Source organism: Nomascus leucogenys, chromosome 21 (genome assembly GCF_006542625.1).
Source record: "Nomascus leucogenys isolate Asia chromosome 21, Asia_NLE_v1, whole genome shotgun sequence".
Lineage (NCBI taxonomy): Eukaryota > Metazoa > Chordata > Mammalia > Primates > Hylobatidae > Nomascus > Nomascus leucogenys.
The window spans coordinates 7,324,402-7,343,603 of NC_044401.1; the positions used below are offsets into that span (position 1 = coordinate 7,324,402).

A 19,202-nucleotide genomic window follows, 5' to 3' on the forward strand; every position below is an offset into this window, starting at 1 on the left:
ACTAAGGCATCAGAATTACTGGTTAAATGATTCCTCTCTCCCTTACAATTTGGGTAGATAATGGAAGTCAAAGTATTTTCTTTTCCTTTTTTTTTTTTTTTTTGAGACAGAGTCTTGCTCTGTCACCCAGGCTAGAATGCAATGCATTGGTGCGATTTTGGCTCATGCCACCTCTGCCTCGCAGGTTCAAGTGATTCTCTTGCCTCAGCCTCCCAAGTAGCTGGGATTACAGGCGTGTGCCACCACACCTGGCTAATTTTTGTATTTTTAGTAGAGATGAGGTTTTGCCATGTTGGACAGGCTGGTCTCGAACTCCTGAGCTCAAGCCATCCACCCACCTTGGCCTACCAAAGTGCTGGGATTACAGGCATGAGCCACCATACCCAGCCAAAGTAGTTTCCCTAGAATTCAAACTACAAAATAAATAGAAGCTTAAAACAGGAGAATGAGTAAAAACAGTGTTCTGAGGGGCACAATTAACAAATATTGCTGACATTAATAAAGTGAGTGCAGGAAAAGTATTTGCGTTTGTAAAGCAGCAGTACACACTGAAGCCTTGCCAGAACACTGTCCTCAGGGATAATGTCAATGGGGCCACCTCTCAGCTGAACACTTTTAATGAGGTGCTTTTGATACTGCTCTTCACTAGACAAAATCTCTGGCTATAGACCCAGCAGACAGTATTATATTGAGGTTCTACTATATATAGTTATACATGTGATAATACTCATCAGCAACTTTCCCCACTCTTCCTGAAGTTGTTAAAAATCCGACAAAGCATGGCGCCAAAAGACTATTGTTTTCCCCTATCATAGCAATTTCTTTTTTTGGCATGTATTTGACCCTCCTCTACCCTCAAATTTTTTTGCAACAGTGAAAATGCTGAGGATACGATGTTCTTCATCTTAACCTCATCCTTAGGCAGCCCTATTCTAACTCTTATAAACCATCCCATCCCACTATAATTATCGAAATAAGGAAAAGGTATAAGGGATCATCCCAGACAGTGGGATCTGAGCATCTGAGGGATACACCATAGGCTGACTTCCTGGGACAAAGCTGCAGCCTTGGAGACCCTTCTGAAAACACACCTTGTTTGTTACATAACCAGCTGGGCAGGGGCTGACTGGATCGTGCAGGGAGCAGTACAAGAGTGATTCTGGCATGCCTGTATAAACACAAAAAAGAACGCTTGAAAGTGCTTACATCAACAATGACACTGTATTATAGCAGGGAACAGCTTCACAATGTGTACTGCTGAATAAAGCAACTCTAAACACTGTCAATAGGTCGTATCTGAACTTGGAATTATAGGAGGCCTATCAATATGTATAAAAAGATTACTAATCTAAAGAAAGAAATATAAAGGTTCATGTCTAATAGGTACTGAGCTGCTACAAAGGCAAGATGTATCTTAAAGCACAATATACAATGAAAGTAGTGACACGTTGATCTCATTTGATTTTACTTAAAGAATTTACTATCAAATATGCTTATTCCAGGTACCATCCAAGAGGAACTAGCTACCGGAAAGATAAAATGATACGGCCACAAAGTGATCTCACTAGTAATAAATCTCAGTAATATCATGGGTCCCTAGGGGCAGAATTTTAGAGAAGCTATAGGATGCTGCAAATGGATCTCATTCTTAGTAAGTTTCATTGATTCACGATGACAGTTTCTTAAGTTCTTCAGTCAAAAAGACAATCATTTTTTTAAAAATGCAAAAAAAGTTTAGTAAACCATGTGCTTAAATATCATATGCTGGCCCACATTTTCATTAAGGAAAACAAAACAGGATTCCACTGAAAAAAGACAAAAACAAATAAAGCAAGTTTAAAACCTCTGCAGTTTTTTCACTTTATTTTCCATAATTTCAATTATTACAATTATCTCTAGAAAGCTTACATTAGCTATTTTCATTTAATTATATGCTTGTACACTTTAAAGCTGGTTATTAAAATTGGGCTCAGGTCAAGGAGAATGATATTCCATAAATTCCTCTACTAAAATACAGGGCTTTGTGATAACCAACAGGACATCATGCAGTTGCTCTCAGAAGCAGAGGACTGAATAACCAATGGAAACAGGATTTTCATTCAAGTGAGTCCTAGATATCGGAAAAAGCGTTAGGAGAAAGTGGTGTACAGAAGAACTGGTGTTCTAGCTGTCACTGCTAAGCTTTTCCTATAAATAAATAGATGCATACATCTGCATGTAAAATCCTATTTCTGGGATAAAGGATAATATATTAACATATCAGAATACAGCCATATACAAATGCTTCATCCTCCCCTGCATGTTTGAGGTTCAAGTACGATGAGACTACTTTGGAGCTCACGCATGCCCCATGAAAGTTCTCGCTGCTGAGTCAGATACTCAGTGCCTGGAGCATCTGCCCCACACCTGTCTGGGCTCCCATTCCTAACCTGGGTAACTTTTACTCTTCCTTGACCCAGCTAAAATGCCCCTCATCTTCTCTCTCAAGAATCCTTTCTCTGGGTTTTTATGCAGGCTTAAAAAAAAGAATCCTTTCTTTATTCTGACCACCTTGCACATATACGCCAGAGCAGGTTATATGCTCCGCCCTCTGGCCTGTCATGATATCCATACATACCCCTAATCCTGTAAAGCAGTAACCACAATTTTTACTAGAATTCTCTATCTTTATCCCAGCTAAGCTTCAAATTCCATGAGAGCAGCAACTGTTTCCTATTCGGTCTTGACTTGCCAATGCCTGGCTCTTAGATGTTCAAAAAATACTTATTAAAATTATGAATAAATAAACATATGAATGAAAGATCAAAGAGGCAACAGCACCTCCAAACTCCAAATTAACACATCACAAGGCACGTATAAATAACTTAATTTTTACCTATAAACTTTCCAACTCCTTCTTTATATTCTGTCAAGACTTCATGATGTTCTGCTCTGTAAGCAAAACAGAAAAATACATAACATAATAATGTGTCATTCTGTAAATACTCTGTACAACCGGAGCCCTCTTCTCCTCACCCAAATAAGTTACATCATGGTAAATGTTGTCTTGAATTACACCATTATTCAAGAGTTCTAACTAATTAGGCTAGGTTCATTAGCCAGAACGAAGGCCTTCAACTTGCTAGTGGTTCTGTGAGACGTGAAACTGGCAAAGATCAACTCCTTCACAATACTTGAATTTTCTTCCTTCTCTTGCCCCTTTAAAATCTCTGTTGTTAACACAACACTGCAGAGCATTATATTAATTGGTCATATAGTAGGCTTTTCAATTAAGTATAAAGTCAGTATATACATTACACAAAATGATCTAACTTCTTTAGTTCTGTTTCCATAAAGTAGTATTAGCAAGTATATGTGCAAAGGCAGAAAAAACTTTTGAAGCTGGTGCATGATAACAGCTCCTGAACTCCAAGTGTAGCTTTCACAGAGCATTCCCCACCCTGTCACCCCTGGGAGCAGTGGCGATATGGCAGTATGGGACTGTAGGTTTGGAGGAAAAGTGAAGCAGATCTAACATATAGGTCTGGCCTGTGGCTTCCAGATTAGGGCCAGAAGATGTATAATATTTGAAACCTCTCTTCTGATTTCATTATGAAAATCGACAAATTATATATATGAACAAAAAAAAACTTTCTCTTTTTTGCACCTAAGGTAACTAAGCTGCTGCCAGAGTTGATACTTGAATCATCAGTTCTAATACTTACAGGGATGACAGCGTAAGCTGAGCCATGGCAGGAACCCCGTGGATATTATGCAGCGTGTGATGGGTGAGGTGTGGGGCGGAGCCAGTCTTGGTGTACAGAAGGCAGCCTGGAATATCCATGGTGTGGTCCCTTGTTTTGCCCAGGTTTTTTATTTTTCCTAGGCGACAGCCATTAACTATCTTAGTAAGACTCAGCTTCATCCTAAGGGATTCTTCTAGGTCCTGTCAAGAAAAGAGCATTAAGTATAGAAGGAGCTTCACAACATCTAAAGGCCAAGCATTTTGCAAAAAAAAAAATCTTCAAGAAAATGAATGATAGCATGCTTATTACTGCTTCCAGTCTAAACATTTTTGTAGATATCAGGAATGGGGGAATGGGAAAAGACATAAAGAGAATAAGATACCTTCCCTAAGGTCCCAGAACAATATATTGGCATCAACTAATTTTAAATTTAGTCATGGAATTTTTGTCTGAGCTGATGAAAACCGAACAAATGAAAGAACAGAATTAGAAAGACTAATCATGGAAAGAATGCCACGAAGCCACGGCTCTCTCAGCCTTGAAAATGTATACAGAGAACAGTAACACTGCTTAGGCCATACTGATTATTGATATAATCCATTTCTTCTTTCTCCAATTTGAGGGAATGCTAAGCAATATAGCAATTTTTTCCTAATAATGCTGTTAAGTGAAGAAAACAGCATCCTGGTGTTTATGAAAATATATGGAAAAATAAATGTCAAAAGATAAACAGATCTCTGAGGTGGGATTATTTCCCAATTTGTTCTTATATGGTATCCAAACAGAAGTGAGAAACCGTGTGGAGCACACACGCAATCCATAAGCAATGTGTCATTACTTTTATAACTGGGAAAGGCTAATATGTGTTTAAAGAAAAAAAATAAAGATACACTTTCTAACTTCTATAGATATACAGGGAAAAAAAATCAGAAATTATTTGTTGGGTGCTCCTAAATGATTTAGTATTCAGTGAAGCAAAATACTGGGTTCCACTTTTAAAATGCACTACAGAACTTGATAAGCACACACATCATCTGCTAAATGTCACCAGACATACCAACATTTTACAAATACTTCATTACATCTCTACAGCAAGTACCATATCTTCTGGAATTCTTAAAAACTGGGCCAGGCCCAGTTTTATTAGTTGATAAATGAGCTATCAGAGAGGATCCAATTTCCTTTTCTTTTCTTTTTTTTGGACACAGAATCTCGCTCTGTCACCCAGGCTGGAGTGCAGTGAGTGGCATGATCTCAGCTCACTATAACCTCTGCTTCCCGGGTTCAAGAGATTCCCCTGCCTCAGCCTCCCAAGTAGTTGAGATTACAGGTGTGTGCTGCGATGCCCAGCTGATTTTTGTATTTGTAGTAGAGATCGGGTTTTACCATGTTGGCCAGGCTGGTCTAGAACTCCTGACCTCAGGTGATCCGCCCACCTCAGCCTCCCAAAGTGCTGGGGTAACAAGCATGAGCCACTTTTGCCCGGCCAGATCCCATTTTCTTAAGCATTATACCATACCATACTCTGCAAGTCAACCATTGCTAAAATGTCACCAAATAAATAAGACATATCTATCATTAGTTAAATATATTCAAGAATAAAAACATTACTTTTTTTAGGAGACATAAATTCTTAAATTTAAATAAAATGGCCATCTTTGTCATTAGAATCTTAGACATAAGAATAACTACTTTCTTAAAAAAAAGAGTAACTACTTTATGGTCTAAGAAGAGATTTTATGCTAAACACAAATTATAAAAATTAATATAAGTGTTTGATGAAAGCCTGGTCAATTTTCTATAACTATAATATCATTATTTCAAGTTATCACAAAGATAGAAACATAAGTGTCATTAGAATCCACATAAATGGGGACTGGTAAGGAAAAAAAGGTTATATTTTAATAAACAGTATAAAAGCCATTTTTTTACATACCTTGTTGTTACACATTAAAACTGCTAAAACAAGAAGGTTCATTTTAAAAAACTATAAAACTATACTTAAAGGCATACTCTAGAAAATATAAAAGAATCGTAAGCCTTATTTATCAGATATTGCTTTCAAGTGATAAAAATGTATTTTATATTTTAAACCAACAGAGCTCTAACGTGAAATTTAAGACAGCATTTTGTAATCTAAGTAGCTCTGGAGAATTGAAGCAGGCGGAAGCACAAAGTTGAGAAATGTACTTCAAAGCTTCATGAATCAACACCTGTTGTTCTGACTGAATATTGAAATCAGCCAATATGGAACACTAGATTTCTTGAAACATAAATAAGAACTAATGAAAATTTAACAGACCAGAATTTTTAAATGCTGCAGTAACTTACGCATTTCCTACTATCACATAAGTCTGAGAACGGAAGAAACTGCGTTGCCTGAAGCTATTTCAGAAAGGGCTAAAGACAGGAACTTGCTGGCTCCTCCAAAAATTCTGTCTTACTCCAAAAATACTCTCTCATCTGAGCTGTGTAAAGTATGTAAAGAGTTTAAATGTACACACATGAACAGTGTTTTTTAAATTAAATTCATATAAAGGCACGAAGAACCTTCATTGGGTAAAACTAATACGTTCGAAAAATGAAGTATAGGATTCTAGAATGTTACTTTTATTATCTCTCCTCATCAAATCTATGCTCTCGTTTCTCCAGTTTATTAATAAATGACACAAACGACTGACAACCAAAGCTTCTGATAAGCATGAGATAATCTGCTTTTCCATGCTGTGTTAACTCAATTCCAGGTAAAAACAACAAACCCCATTGCTTTAGTAAAACTGTGCTTAATATCCCAGTATTGTATAATTACCATCAGACTTTAGAAATACTGAAAATAGTTTATAGAGTTCCATTACTACCAGAGACCCCTACCTGGGAATTCCTCATCACCACATCACCCCTTCTGCCATTTCATTGTAATGAGTCTGAGGCTAGGCCTGCTTAGGCATAGGCCTGTCTAGAACCTAAGCCTCCTGCCAAAGGCCTGTACTCTTTTTATTCTGTCTCTTTTTTCTTTTTTTTTTTTTTTGAGACAAGGTCTCACTCACTCTATTGCCCAGGCTGGAGTGCAGTGGTGTAATCATGGCTCACTGTAGCCTTGACATCCCAGGCTCAAGCACCCTTCCCACTTCAGCCTGCTAAGTAGCTGAGACCACAGGTGCCCAACCACTGCACCTAACTAATTAAAAAAAATTTTTTTGTAGAGATGGAGTCTCACTACATTGCCCAGGCTGGTCTCAAACTCCTGGGCTCAAGTGATCCTCCTGCCTTGACCTCCCAAAGTGTTGGGATTACAGGCCTGAGCCACTGCACCAAGCCAATTATGGTTTTTAAGTGACAGTAAATTTAACATGCTAGGAGACGCATTCAGATTTTTTTTTTTTTTTTTAGAATATCCTGCAGCATACCATGACCACTTAAAATAACAGGATTTTTCAAAAGTGTATGCGAAATCTATGAAACATCTTTTTGTTTTTTTCCCCTAGAAGACATTGTGAAAAGTCATAAAAAGAGTGGCTTTTGGTTGGGCGCGTTGGGTCACGCCTGTAATCCCAGCAGTTCTGGAGGCCGAGGTGGGCAGATCGCTTGAGCCCAGTTCAAGAGCAGCCTGGGCAACACAATGAAACCCTGTCTCTACAAAAAATACAAAAACTAGCCAGGAATGGTGGCATGCACCTGTAGTCCTAGCTACTTGGGAATCTGAGGTAGGAGGATCCCTTGAGCCAGGGAGGCAGAGATTGCAGTGAGCCATGATCACGCCACTGGCACTCCAGCCTGGGCAACAGAGGGAGATCCTGTCTTAAAAACAAAAAAGAAGAAAAGAAAGAGAAAGAGAAAGAAAAGAGATAAAAGAAAGCAGCTGTCAAGTTCTTTAACCTGTGCCAACAGAATTACACAGGGGCTCAAAGATTAGCCACCTGCTGCTGCTCCCTCCAGTGCCTTACAGTCTCGTACTACCTGGAGGGCTGGCTGGCCACTGGTAAGGGATTTAGGCTTCTGCCTGGTAAGCTAAGCCTGATCTTTCCTATATACCCGGCACAGAGCCATCACTCAGGGTCAGGCTCAAACCTATCAACCTCAGAGACTAAACAATAAAATCAGTATGCACAATTATTTACTCTGAGAATCGAAAAAAGCAAAGTGGACCAGTCAGTGGCATGTTTGCCCTATAGAATGCAATACATGAAGCCAAATATGCCATGCAAGCATAGAATCAGAATGGGAAGAAGAAGGTACATAAAGGCAACTAAAAGGAAACCCATTGGTTCTCTTAATACAGTACCCCCATTCGCAGTTCTGCTTTCCACAGTTTCAGTTACCCATGGACATCTGAGGACCAAACATATTAAATGGAAAATTCCTGAAATAAACATAAGTTTGAAATTGCATGCCATTCTGAGTAGGATAATGAAATTTCCTGCCATTTTGCTCTGTTCCACCCAGGACGTGAATCATCTCTTTGCCCAGCATCTTCATACTGTAGATGCTACTCGCCCCTTAGTTACTTAGGAGCTGTCTCATAGATCAGATCAACTGTCACTGTATTGCAGTGCTTATGTTCAAGTTACCCTTATTTTACTTACGACTGGCCCCACAGCACAAGAGTTGTGATGCTGGCAATACGGATATGCCAAAGGGATGCCATAAAGTGACCCCTTATGAGAAAAGGTTAAAGTTCTCCAACTAGGAAGAGAAAAAAGACTGTTTGCTGAGGTGACTAAGATCTACTACTGTGCCTAATTAATAAATTAAGCTTTATTATAGGTATGTACAGATAGGAAACATCATACTGTCTATTGTCTGTCTATCTATCTAGGGTTTGGATGTATGTATGTATTATGTATCTATCTATCTAATCTATCTATCTATCTATCTAATCTATCTATCTATGTATTATGTATCTATCTATGTATTACGTATCTATCTTATCTATCTAATCTATCTATCTAATCTATCATCTATCTATCTATCTATCATCTATCTATCTATCTATCTATCTATCTGGGGTTTGGAACCATTTGCAGTTTCCAGCATCCACAAGGGGTCTTGGAACATATTCCCCACAGATAAGCGAAGATTACCAAACAACCAATCTCAGATTCTCCAAAGTTGGACACAAGGATTCTCTAAGAGTATAGAGGCAGCCAGACCTGGAAGCCCAGACCATTGGCTTCCAAGACTTACCTTTCTCTCAAAGACTTCTTAGTTTCATCCTTGTGTGAGGAAAGAATGAACATATTCTAGAAGTTCCCATCTTTTAACAAACGAGTCTCAAGTGTGATTAATCATCCACTCAGTCCTGAAGGCATCTTCTCTCTTCTTTCTCATCTCCCCTTCCCTCTCATCTCCCCTTCCCACTCTTTCCTCAACTGAAGAAACAACTTTCTTAATTCTTAACTGAAAGTCTGTAATTAGAGGTCCTTTGTAACTCTAAAGGACATTGGCCACCATGTTCTTAGAGGCAGAGATGGTCTCTCCTGTGATATAATGCTTTAATCCCAAATAACTTTGAGGATGAAATTCAAAATCCTCAGCTTAGAATACTGAACCCACTCAGCCAGCTGGAGAGAAATACCCACTTGGCTTTCTCTACAGTGAACGATTTTGGTGCTACATACTCACTTCTGTTGTTTGGGGCTTCATAAAAGTTCCACCCTAATCACAGTAACTCAACATGTTACCGAAGAGAAAACTAAGGAAGCAAAAGCAGATGACTGGGTTTAAGAAAAAGTATTAGAATAAACTGCCATTGTCAGTGATTCTGTTTTGTGGGGATGAATGCAAATATTTTAAAATCTGAGGAAAACATCAGAGAATGTACTATACTTCAGCTGGAAATCAATATTTTTTTTTAAAAAAATGGAATTTTGTCCAGAGCTAGAAGACCCAAGTCTTCCTTTCTTCATTCATTGTTCAGATTATGGTAAATGTTTTTTATAATTACACTTCTTTTCTAGAGGCTCAAATACAATAAATTGTTACTATGAAATAATAAAATAGTACACACACATATATATATATTCATGTACATATTTTTAAAAACATGCTTTGGGAGTGATTATTTCCTTTTTCCCAAGGAAAGTTCAAGAAACAGATCAACAGTCTCCAAAATATTAACTAGTTTTTATTTGCCTTTATCATGATCTCTTCCCTTTTCACTTGTTGTGGGTCTGTTCTCATATTTCTGGTGTCACAGATGGCATTCCTGGGAAAGTCTTAAGGAAAAACCATTAAGAGTATAAAGACAAATGACAGCCTGTCAGTGGATCTGTACCTTTACAAGGACTAACAAAGATTCCCTGCACTTCTGGCAACACCGTACCTGTCCTAACACTTCCAGTGCGACCCACCACCTCCACTCTTCATTTATTAAGAGAGAAGGGATTTTTAAATGTTTCCTAGCTGGATTCTCTACATACTGCCATGGAAATGTCCAAAATTTCCTAAGGCAAAAGATGGCCATATTTTTTGTGAAAGGAAAGCTGTATATATAAGTACACATCAGCATCTCTTACCCCTCTCCCCAACACATGTAGACTTTCTATAATGATAGTATATGCATAGAAAAATGACTGAAGGACTTTTAAACAATGTGGTGCATTGAGCTGACTCAGAAATGACACACAGAAATGAAGAACGCTGGCCGGGCACAGTGGCTCACGCCTGTAATCCCAGCACTCTGGGAGTCCGAAGTGGGAGGATCACCTAAGGTCAGGAGTTCGAGCCAACATGGCGAAACCCTGTCTCTACTAAAAACACAAAAATCAGCCAGGTGTGGCAGCACACGCCTGTAATCCCAGCTACTCCAGAGGCTGAGACAGGAGAATCACTTGAACCCAGGAGGCAGAGGTTGCAGTGAGCCAAAATCATGCCACTGCACTCCAGCCTGGGTAACAAAGCAAGACTGTCTCAAAAAAAAAAAAAAAAGAAATGAAGAACGCTACAATTCTAGAAAACAGTAACTGAAGATTTTTCCAAGGCATTCAGAAATCCTTACACCATTTGGTAGGGGGAGAGAGATAATGACGACGTTAAACTTTGTTGAGTATGTGTGTTAAAAATTCAGAAGTAACTGTTAAACGATTAATGACAGAATGCATAATTTCCAAACTCACTGGAGAGGAAGTGGGAAGATAAAGAAAAATGAATTAACCTAATAAAAGGCAAGAAAGGAAAAGAGACCAAAAAAAGAAATAGAAAACACAAAATAAGATGGAAGAATTCCAAATGTCAGTAATCACAATAAAAGTTAAATTAATTTCACATATAGAAAGACAATAATAGCAACTAACATTTATTGGGTATTTACTATGTATTAAGCACCGTTCTTTATATATTCACTCCATTAATCCTCATATCAAATGCATAATATAGATGCCATTATTATCTGCATTTTATGGATGATAAACTGAGGCTGATCAAATCACCAGCTGGTAAGTGGCAGGGCAAGGACTTTAATTATTGAAGTCTAGTTTTCAACGCTGTACTCTAATAGGCTGGGAGCTTATTAGAAGTTCCATCTGGTCCACAAGCACATTATAATCATAGTTTCCATTCTGCTATAGTGTTCTTTTTCTTTTCCCCTTCTCCCTCCCGCCCTCTAATCCATCCTCCCAGTCTCAGCAATCTTTCTCCATTCTCATACAAATATTTAAACATACTTGCATATGGGAGGGAGTGTTTTGGTCAGGGTTTGCTTTTACAAAAATGGAAACATACTATAATATATGCACTTCTCTGCAATTTGCTTTTCTCTCAAGAATAAACATTAGACGTCTTTCCCGAAGAAGAGACATAAAGCTAACTTACCCTTTTGAAAAAAACTACTTCGTGATACTGCATAGTTTGTATGAACACAATTCATTCAACCGCCTTTCAGATAGACCAGTTACAGAGCTGGTCCTAGGATGGCTGCAATAGTCCGAGGGCATAGCTTCCCTAACTTCATTTTCACCAATTTCAAATCAACTTTAGTTTACATTTCCTGGCAGAATGCTTCGCACACATTTATTTTTAATCATTACAACACTCCAGTGATTCAGGTATTATCGTCCCCATTTTGCATGAGAAAACAGGGTCTCTGAGTTATTAAACAAGTTGCCTAAGGTCATATAGCACAAAGTAGCTGAATCCAAAACTCCCGTTCTAAATCTTTACTCTGCTTTATAAGCCCATTTATCACCCCTAAATGGGCTGTCTCTGGAAACACCTCGGCTAAGCCACGAAGTCTGGATTTACCTTTGCTCCATGGGCCATCTCCATGGCCCCAGACCTCCCTAGGCACCTCACTCAGAGATTGAAGACGGTCCCACCCTCCCATGGGCAGTTCGGAATAAAAACTTCCTGAAAACTACCTTTCAGCAGAGGCTAGTCGAAAGGGGCCCTTTTATCTCAGAGATGTCGGCAACGCTCACACGATTTATAAGAATCTGAACTTAGAGAAACCAATCCACCAGGAGACCCTGAAAAGGGAAGGAGAGGAGACATGGCGGGAGTACAATCACCGTTACTGCAACACAACCAGGAAGCGTCTGGACGCGACGTGACTCATCCATCTCTAGCAGCTCCCACACCAGCAGGGCAAAGGGGCACTTACCTGCCAACAAACCATTCGATTCTTTTAGTCTTCAGACCCCTCAAACTCCTCACAGTTCACTACCACGTGTTGCAAAATTCTCTGCCCCAAAATCACTGCCTCCAATGCAGAGCCAATCAGGGAGTACTGCGTCATCACTGGGCGCCAGAAAAAAGCAAAGCCGACATTAAAGCGAGCCTTGATGACGGCGAGAGCGAGGGGCCTCTGCCGTTGCTATGGTAACTGAGCTAACGCGAGAGGCCTGCGCAGAGCCTCGTGGGAGTGGTGGTTCGACGGCATTCTACGCCTGCTTTCCTTGAGGGCAGAGGAACTACAATTCCCAGCGTGACCCGGAAGCAGCCCGGGCAGAAGAGCGGTTGCTGCAGCTTTGGCCGAGGTTCGGGCTCGAATTTGGAAAATGCTACTGGCGCCTCAGGGAAGGTCCTCCTCAAAGAAAAGAATGGGGCTGAATCGCTGGAAACGGTTCACAAGGAAGCCGAGTCCCCAGGTGATCCCAATCGACAGCTTTGGAGGGCGGGGACTTTCCCAAGGCGCGGCGCAGTCAGGAAGCCAGTCGCGGCCCCTCTGTGCTTCCTGCCTCCTCATCCTTAGCTGACACGCCCCTCCCTTGACCGCCCCAAAGCCAGCATTGCCCTAAGTGAAGTGCTCTGGGAGCTGTGGGGTCTGGGCACATTACGGCTTTGATGGGCAGCATCGTGGAAGAACTGTTTGTAACGCTCTTCTAAAACCGGAGGTGTCTGCTAATGCCCATCGGGGTGAAAGGAGTTTGCAAACTCCGTTTCCCCTACCTTAAATTTTAGGAAACTTCTCGCACATTTCTTTCTTTTTCTTTTTTTTTTTTTTGGCAAATCTTGGGGTAATTGATCTTTATTAACGGGGGAGAGCTTCACATTAAATACCCTGCCTATATTCCTGCCCTTCCACTTTTACGTAAAGTATCTAAATAAACTCAGGAGTGCAAATGGGTATTGAATACATTAATACTTGATTCACATAGGAATTTCTAAATTCAACCGACTTTCAAAAAATAGATTCTGTCCGTATCTATCACCCATTTGGATGCATTAGCACCTGAAGATAAGAAAAAACTGATAACCCCATTTTAAACTTGAAACATATGTGGCATGTGCAAAGTCACAGGTGCACCGTGTGTGCTTTCCACAGACTACCTTTTTAACAGTCCCCAAAAAGATGATTAAAATCTAAATGAGAGTACTAAAATGGAGAAGCTTCTCAGCTTTCAGCTACAGAGCAGTTTCACCAGCTGTTTTCACTCTTAAGTTTCCTAAATAATATTCTGTAGATGTATGTGGCCTTTGTGAGGGCCCCAGGCAATTGTTCTTGCGATGTATTCTAAATTTACTAGCTAAATGCAATGGACATATTCCACATGACAAATATGTTGCCCTAGATACTAGAGGGCACAGACTGGAGCATCAGGGAGACTTGGAAACTGAGGCTGCTGCTATTTCAATACATCAGTTGCATAATGTATTGGATCCAAAATAGGTTATGGATATGGACTTGATGATGAAAGGTAAAAATTTAGAATAATTTCTTAGGACTCCAAAAGGAAGGATTTTTGCTGCTAGTGCTCATTATTACTGCCTAGAGAAAAAAAGGTAAAAACATAGGGCTTCTTCAAGTTCAGTTGTGTTTTAATTGGATCAGCTCTTTCTTTGTTGCAGTGACAAAATTATTAAGCAGTACAGCTGCGTTAATTAGTTATCAGTAAGATGCTTTGAAGGTAAAGTGTTAGGTAAGTGAAAGAGTATTATATTTTTCCCACCTCCCTGTGTCAGTATGCTAGTTTCGATATCCCCTTATTTTATTATTATTATTACTATTTTAAAGAGCATATTTGAGTAAGAAGCAATTCATGAACTGGGAACGCCAAACTAAAAGAGATTTAGTGCTCCAATGACAAATCATCAGCATATCCCCTTATTTTAAAAACACACCTGAATTTTTAGTGAAGAAGATAACTCTATTTGTTAAGTGACTATTAGAGGGAATTCTGCAAGCCTCTGGGAGTTACAGAGAGTGAAGAAAGGAAATGTCCTGATAGTTTTACTTCTAATTTCAGATTAATACCTGACTGATCTGGGTGGAAATTTATATTTTCTGCTTTGTAAAACAGTAAAAGATTGATTAACCCTCGCCCCATTCCCCAGTTTTTGCTGTTGTTGTTTGTTTGTTTTTGAGACGGAGTCTCGCTCTGTCGCCCAGGTTGGAGTGCAGTGGCTCCATCTCGGCTCACTGCAAGCTCTGCCTCCCGGGTTCACGCCATTCTCCTTCCTCAGCCTCCCGAGTAGCTGGGACTACAGGCACCCGCCACCATGCCTGGCTAATTTTTTGTATTTTTTTTTTTTTAGTAGAGACCGGGTTTCACCGTGTTAGCCAGGATGGTCTTGATCTCTTGACCTCGTGATCTGCCCGCCTTGGCCTCCCAAAGTGCTGGGATTACAGGCATGAGCCACTGCTCCCGGCCAAAACATACCTGCATTTTTGGCAAAGAAGATAACTCTATTTGTTAAGTGACTATTAGAGGGAATTCTCCAAGCTTCTGGGAGTTACAGAGAGTGAAGAAAGGAAATACCCTGATGGTTTTACTTCTAATTTCAGATTAATACCTGACTGATCTGGGTGGAAATTTATATTTTCTGCTTTGTAAAACAGTAGAAGTCAGATTAATTAACATTCAGTTTTTATTGGGCCAAACAAGACCCCTGATCTAGGTAAGATGAGAAAGTCTCTTGCTACAGGCTACTTCTGAAAGGAGTAAGGAGAGGAACACACCCTTCTTTAAGCTAAAGATTAGTTGGATAATCTGGCTATTTAATCAGTGCTTTTTTTTTTTAATGAGTAGCTTTATATTTAGCATTTCTATATCTTGACTCTTAACCCTAAGGAGGTTTAAAAAAATAGCAGTGCCAGGGTCCTATCCCAGACCAATTAAATCACAATCTCAAGGTGGGCCTAGACAAGAAATAAAAACAATCAATGTCCCAGGAAGGCTTCATGTTTTCTCCTCATACTGCTATTCTGTGTCTTTTATTGCTAATCATGCTGAACTTTGTAATGAAATGCTTTGGGGAAATAATAAAGGACACTGTTCCATATGCTTTAGTCAGAAGGATAGATTTAAATGGCAAAGTTGATAAAGATATTGCTGCATATTAATATCCTATATATGTTATCTACAGCCTGCTTTTGGTCCTGACAATGTGGAACACTGGATAAAGGTAAGGATATTTCAAATTTAGAATGAAAAGAGAAGAGTCAAGCATAATCAGATGGAAAAGAAATATGAATAGATCTCCACTTTGCACATACTCTGCTATTTTTATTCCCATATGACTATGTAAGTTGCCTTAATTTTATACTTTTTAGTATTTTTTTCATAATTCTGTTGCCTCTCATGAAACCATTTGAGTAGGAATGACAAGAAAACAGGTGTGTAGACATCGTTTCAAATGCCATGAGTATCACATGAAAAGGATTAAAGGAGTTGTGAAAAGAAGCCTTGGGAGAGGATATGGTGGCCTTCCTCAGATGTTGGAAAGACTGCACTGTAGTTACAATGACATAGGGACTAATGGGTGAAAACTACATGTGCATCACAAATAAGAATTTTCTAATGACTAGTCCATCCAAAAGTGGACTGGGCATTCTTATAGAGATGTGTTTTCTACCACTGAAGCTATTTTAATGGACTCTAAATGGTCACTTAATGTTAGGCTAATGAACAATATGTTTGAGGATTCAGGGAAGGGGAGATTGTGTTAGATAACCTCTGACATCTCTTCCAGGCCTGAGATATGTATTTGAGTCCGAGTACCATTTAATTTGAAAGTGCCATTAAATCATTTCAGGTGTGTGATTCTGCGTGTCAGTTTGGCAACTTGCCATATTCAATTCATCGTGTACCACATGTTTCAAAATCATGCAGCATTTTCCCGGGAAAAGACCATTCTGACAGTATTTTGAAGAGTGATTACTCATCTAAATTGACATGCATCATAAGCACCAGATCCTAGATAGATGTAATAGATCCTAGGCCAGATGTAATAATTTTTAACCATTTATTTATTCAGCTGGTATTTGAGTGCCTACTAAGTACTAGCCCACTGTGTTGGGTGTTGGAGCTAAAACAGAGCAGGTACAGCCCCTGCCCTCCCAGGGTTTACAGTCCAGTGGAGAATAAACAACTTACCTAAAGCTCATGAGAGAATTAAAGATGTAATGGAAGTATGTGGTGAGAGGCACTAATTTAAATGGGGTCAGGGGAATTTTCCTGGCTACTGCAGAAAGCCTAACTTAGAAGATGACTAAAATGGATCTACCATCATGAATGCTAGTCTCTAGGAAGGCCACTCCTCAATATCTAGTAAGACTAGCTTGCATGTGAGTGTTGAGAGTCCCAGTGCCAACTCCCTGCAGGGCTTAGTCACACAGTTAGTTACCATCTCTTCAGAGGCAAAGATTTAACTAAAACAGGAAGATAAAATTTTGCTCGAATTTGTGACATTGTCCATTTTCGTATAGTTTTCAGCCAGCTTGACTCAATTTTTAACATCTTTTATCATTCCTCTAACACTTCTGCATTGGCTCTGTCTCCATTATGTCATCAAATCTCCTGTCTTGAAAAAAATCAATGTCTTTATTTGATCCTGTAATCTATTCTGATTCCTGAACGATTTCTTTTTCTTATCTAATGTTTTGGATACATGACTTGGACTCCTTGCCTTTGTATTTTTCTTGTCCTCTTGTGTCCACAGTTATTCTCCTGTGTCCTGATTTCTTACCATTCCACAGAAACTATTGTCATAAATGACCTCCTGACCAAATCCAGTAGTCTTTTGATAGTCCTCAAATTTTTTCAGATTACATTGACATAGTTACCATTTCTTTATTCTAGAAATCCTCTCCTCCATGGTCTTTTTGTAACTGTTTTTTTCCTGCTGCTTCTAATACTTCCTTGTTCACTTCTCTGTCTTCTTTTCTTATTTCATTGCTAACTCGGGGTGTACCCTAAACAGTTATAACCTCTGGACCTGAGACTTCAAAGTCCACTTGAGTGGACCACCCTTTCAAAATCAGCTGAGACCTCTTTATGTGAAAGAAGGGGAGAATATATGGAAAGGGTATGGAGCATAGTAAAAATTGAGAAAGGCCTCTCTTCAGAACAGAAAAGGAAGATTTCTCAGTGACACTGGGGACATGGCTGAAGCAGTTAACCATAATTAATTTTTAAATATATATTTTAAATAGAGATGGGTTCTCACTATGTTGCCCAGGCTGGTCTCAAACTCCTGGGCTCAAGCAATCTGGTGGGCTCAGCCTCCCAAAGTGATTACAGGCATGAGCCACCATGCCCGGCCCATAATATTTTATGGTACTAAAAATTGGTAGATCAGATTGATCCAGACTTGGAGGTTTTCACTGGAACAGCCAAGGAACAAGGGGTTTGAGGATGCAGTAAGATAGTAGCTGCATATCCACACTGAGTAGGAAAGGAAGGAACCCTTTCAAGGACTTAAGTTAGAAGAGGGAGGTGTACAGTGACTAGAAGACTTGGTTAGGTCCAACATCAGTGTCATAGGAGCAGGGAGAATGAAACAGGGAGATGGATCAGACGTTGATGTTGGAGAAGGGGTTATCAGTTTGGTTTGAGCAATGGAAAATGTTGTGAACCATGCTTTGTGACATGGTTCGGGGTCACCATGTCAGTAGGTTGCTGAAGTGGAATTGAGGGGAAAGCTGTTGGAATACAGAAGAACAACCAAACCTCAAGGCTGAGATGTTGGTGATTCATCTTCAGGGACATTGAAATCACCTAGAATCAGATAGATGGTTGGGTAAAACTGTGAGTCCTGCAGCAACTCACTCAAAATGCAACAGTCCACCATGATTTACAATTTATCCTCATCCTGATGAGATGGACTAACTCATCTTACTCCAGTGCATCCTGTAACTTGATTGAGCTTTCTAAACATTTTAATCAAATCATTTCCCTACTCTCCAATCATCAGTTATTCTATGTGCCATCAGACGAAACTCTATAAATTCCAGATGAGTATTGACAGCCCTCTAGCAATCAACCTATAATATCAATTTATCTGTAGCAGTCCCTATACGGATCCTCCATGACGCCAATCAAGCCAGTCTCCTTCCACTCCATCAGACAGGTGTTCCTTTTGCTTTGACTCATGTCGATCCCTCAGCCTGGAATACTCGTCCTCTCTGAGAGGCCAATCCAGATCTTTCCCTTGCAGCTCAACTTGAGATGCCCCTCTAAGTAGACAAATCCCCCTTACCTACCTCCACCTCCTAATCCCACTTTGTACTACTCTTTCGCCTAGAATTATTTTGGCATTTATATACACAGATACAGCCTCAAGCATTTGCATTTGTACAAAGTGATTAGAAAAGAATGGGTAGCTTCAAAAATTTATTACTCACAGAACTATTTATTATATATGAGCATGCAGTATGTCAAGAAGCTCATGTTTGTATCCACTGGTTTTGAGGAAATGAAGGATGACATTGTAACTGCTGTCTCTGCCATCCATGTTGATAGGTTACAAAGGATCTGTAGTGGACCATGGGATTGATGTCTGCTGTGGGACACAAGGAACACATGTTGAGCATTTATAAGATCGTGGGAATAACTGAGATAGTTCCTTTGCAAGTAATATGTTTATATATAACATAGTTACTATGATACACTTTTGAAGGTGTTTAGTTTTTCTTAAATCACCCTGCATTGCTTCAGAACTGTCCTTGAGTTGTTTATTGCACACATGATATAGGAAACCAAAAACAAACAAAAAAAGTGAGCTTTTTAAGAACAGAAACTTTTATTTCTGTTTCCACTT

General features: G+C 39.5%; 2 protein-coding genes across 4 annotated transcripts in view; one reads left to right on the plus strand and one right to left on the minus strand.

Annotated features, from left to right (window-relative positions):
- The window catches only part of QTRT2 (queuine tRNA-ribosyltransferase accessory subunit 2), a 31,222-nt gene extending 18,771 nt beyond the window's left edge, over positions 1–12,451 (minus strand). Inside the window, exons 1-4 of one of the 3 annotated variants that reach the window (XM_030801564.1) lie at positions 12,322–12,451; positions 3,705–3,925; positions 2,876–2,931; positions 1,092–1,168 (exon numbers count right to left, since the gene is read on the minus strand). In XM_030801564.1, coding sequence (XP_030657424.1) covers positions 1,092–1,168; positions 2,876–2,931; positions 3,705–3,925; positions 12,322–12,336 — 369 coding nt within the window. In that variant the 5' untranslated portion in view covers positions 12,337–12,451. The remainder of the gene's footprint in view (positions 1–1,091; positions 1,169–2,875; positions 2,932–3,704; positions 3,926–12,321) is intronic. The other 2 variants (XM_030801565.1, XM_003261898.4) reach the window with 2 other exon arrangements.
- Positions 12,452–12,718: 267 nt separating this feature from the next.
- Positions 12,719–19,202, plus strand: part of CCDC191 (coiled-coil domain containing 191) — a 95,398-nt gene continuing 88,914 nt past the window's right edge. The window contains exons 1-2 of the mRNA XM_012501080.2: positions 12,719–12,808; positions 15,528–15,566. Coding sequence (XP_012356534.2) covers positions 12,719–12,808; positions 15,528–15,566 — 129 coding nt within the window. The remainder of the gene's footprint in view (positions 12,809–15,527; positions 15,567–19,202) is intronic.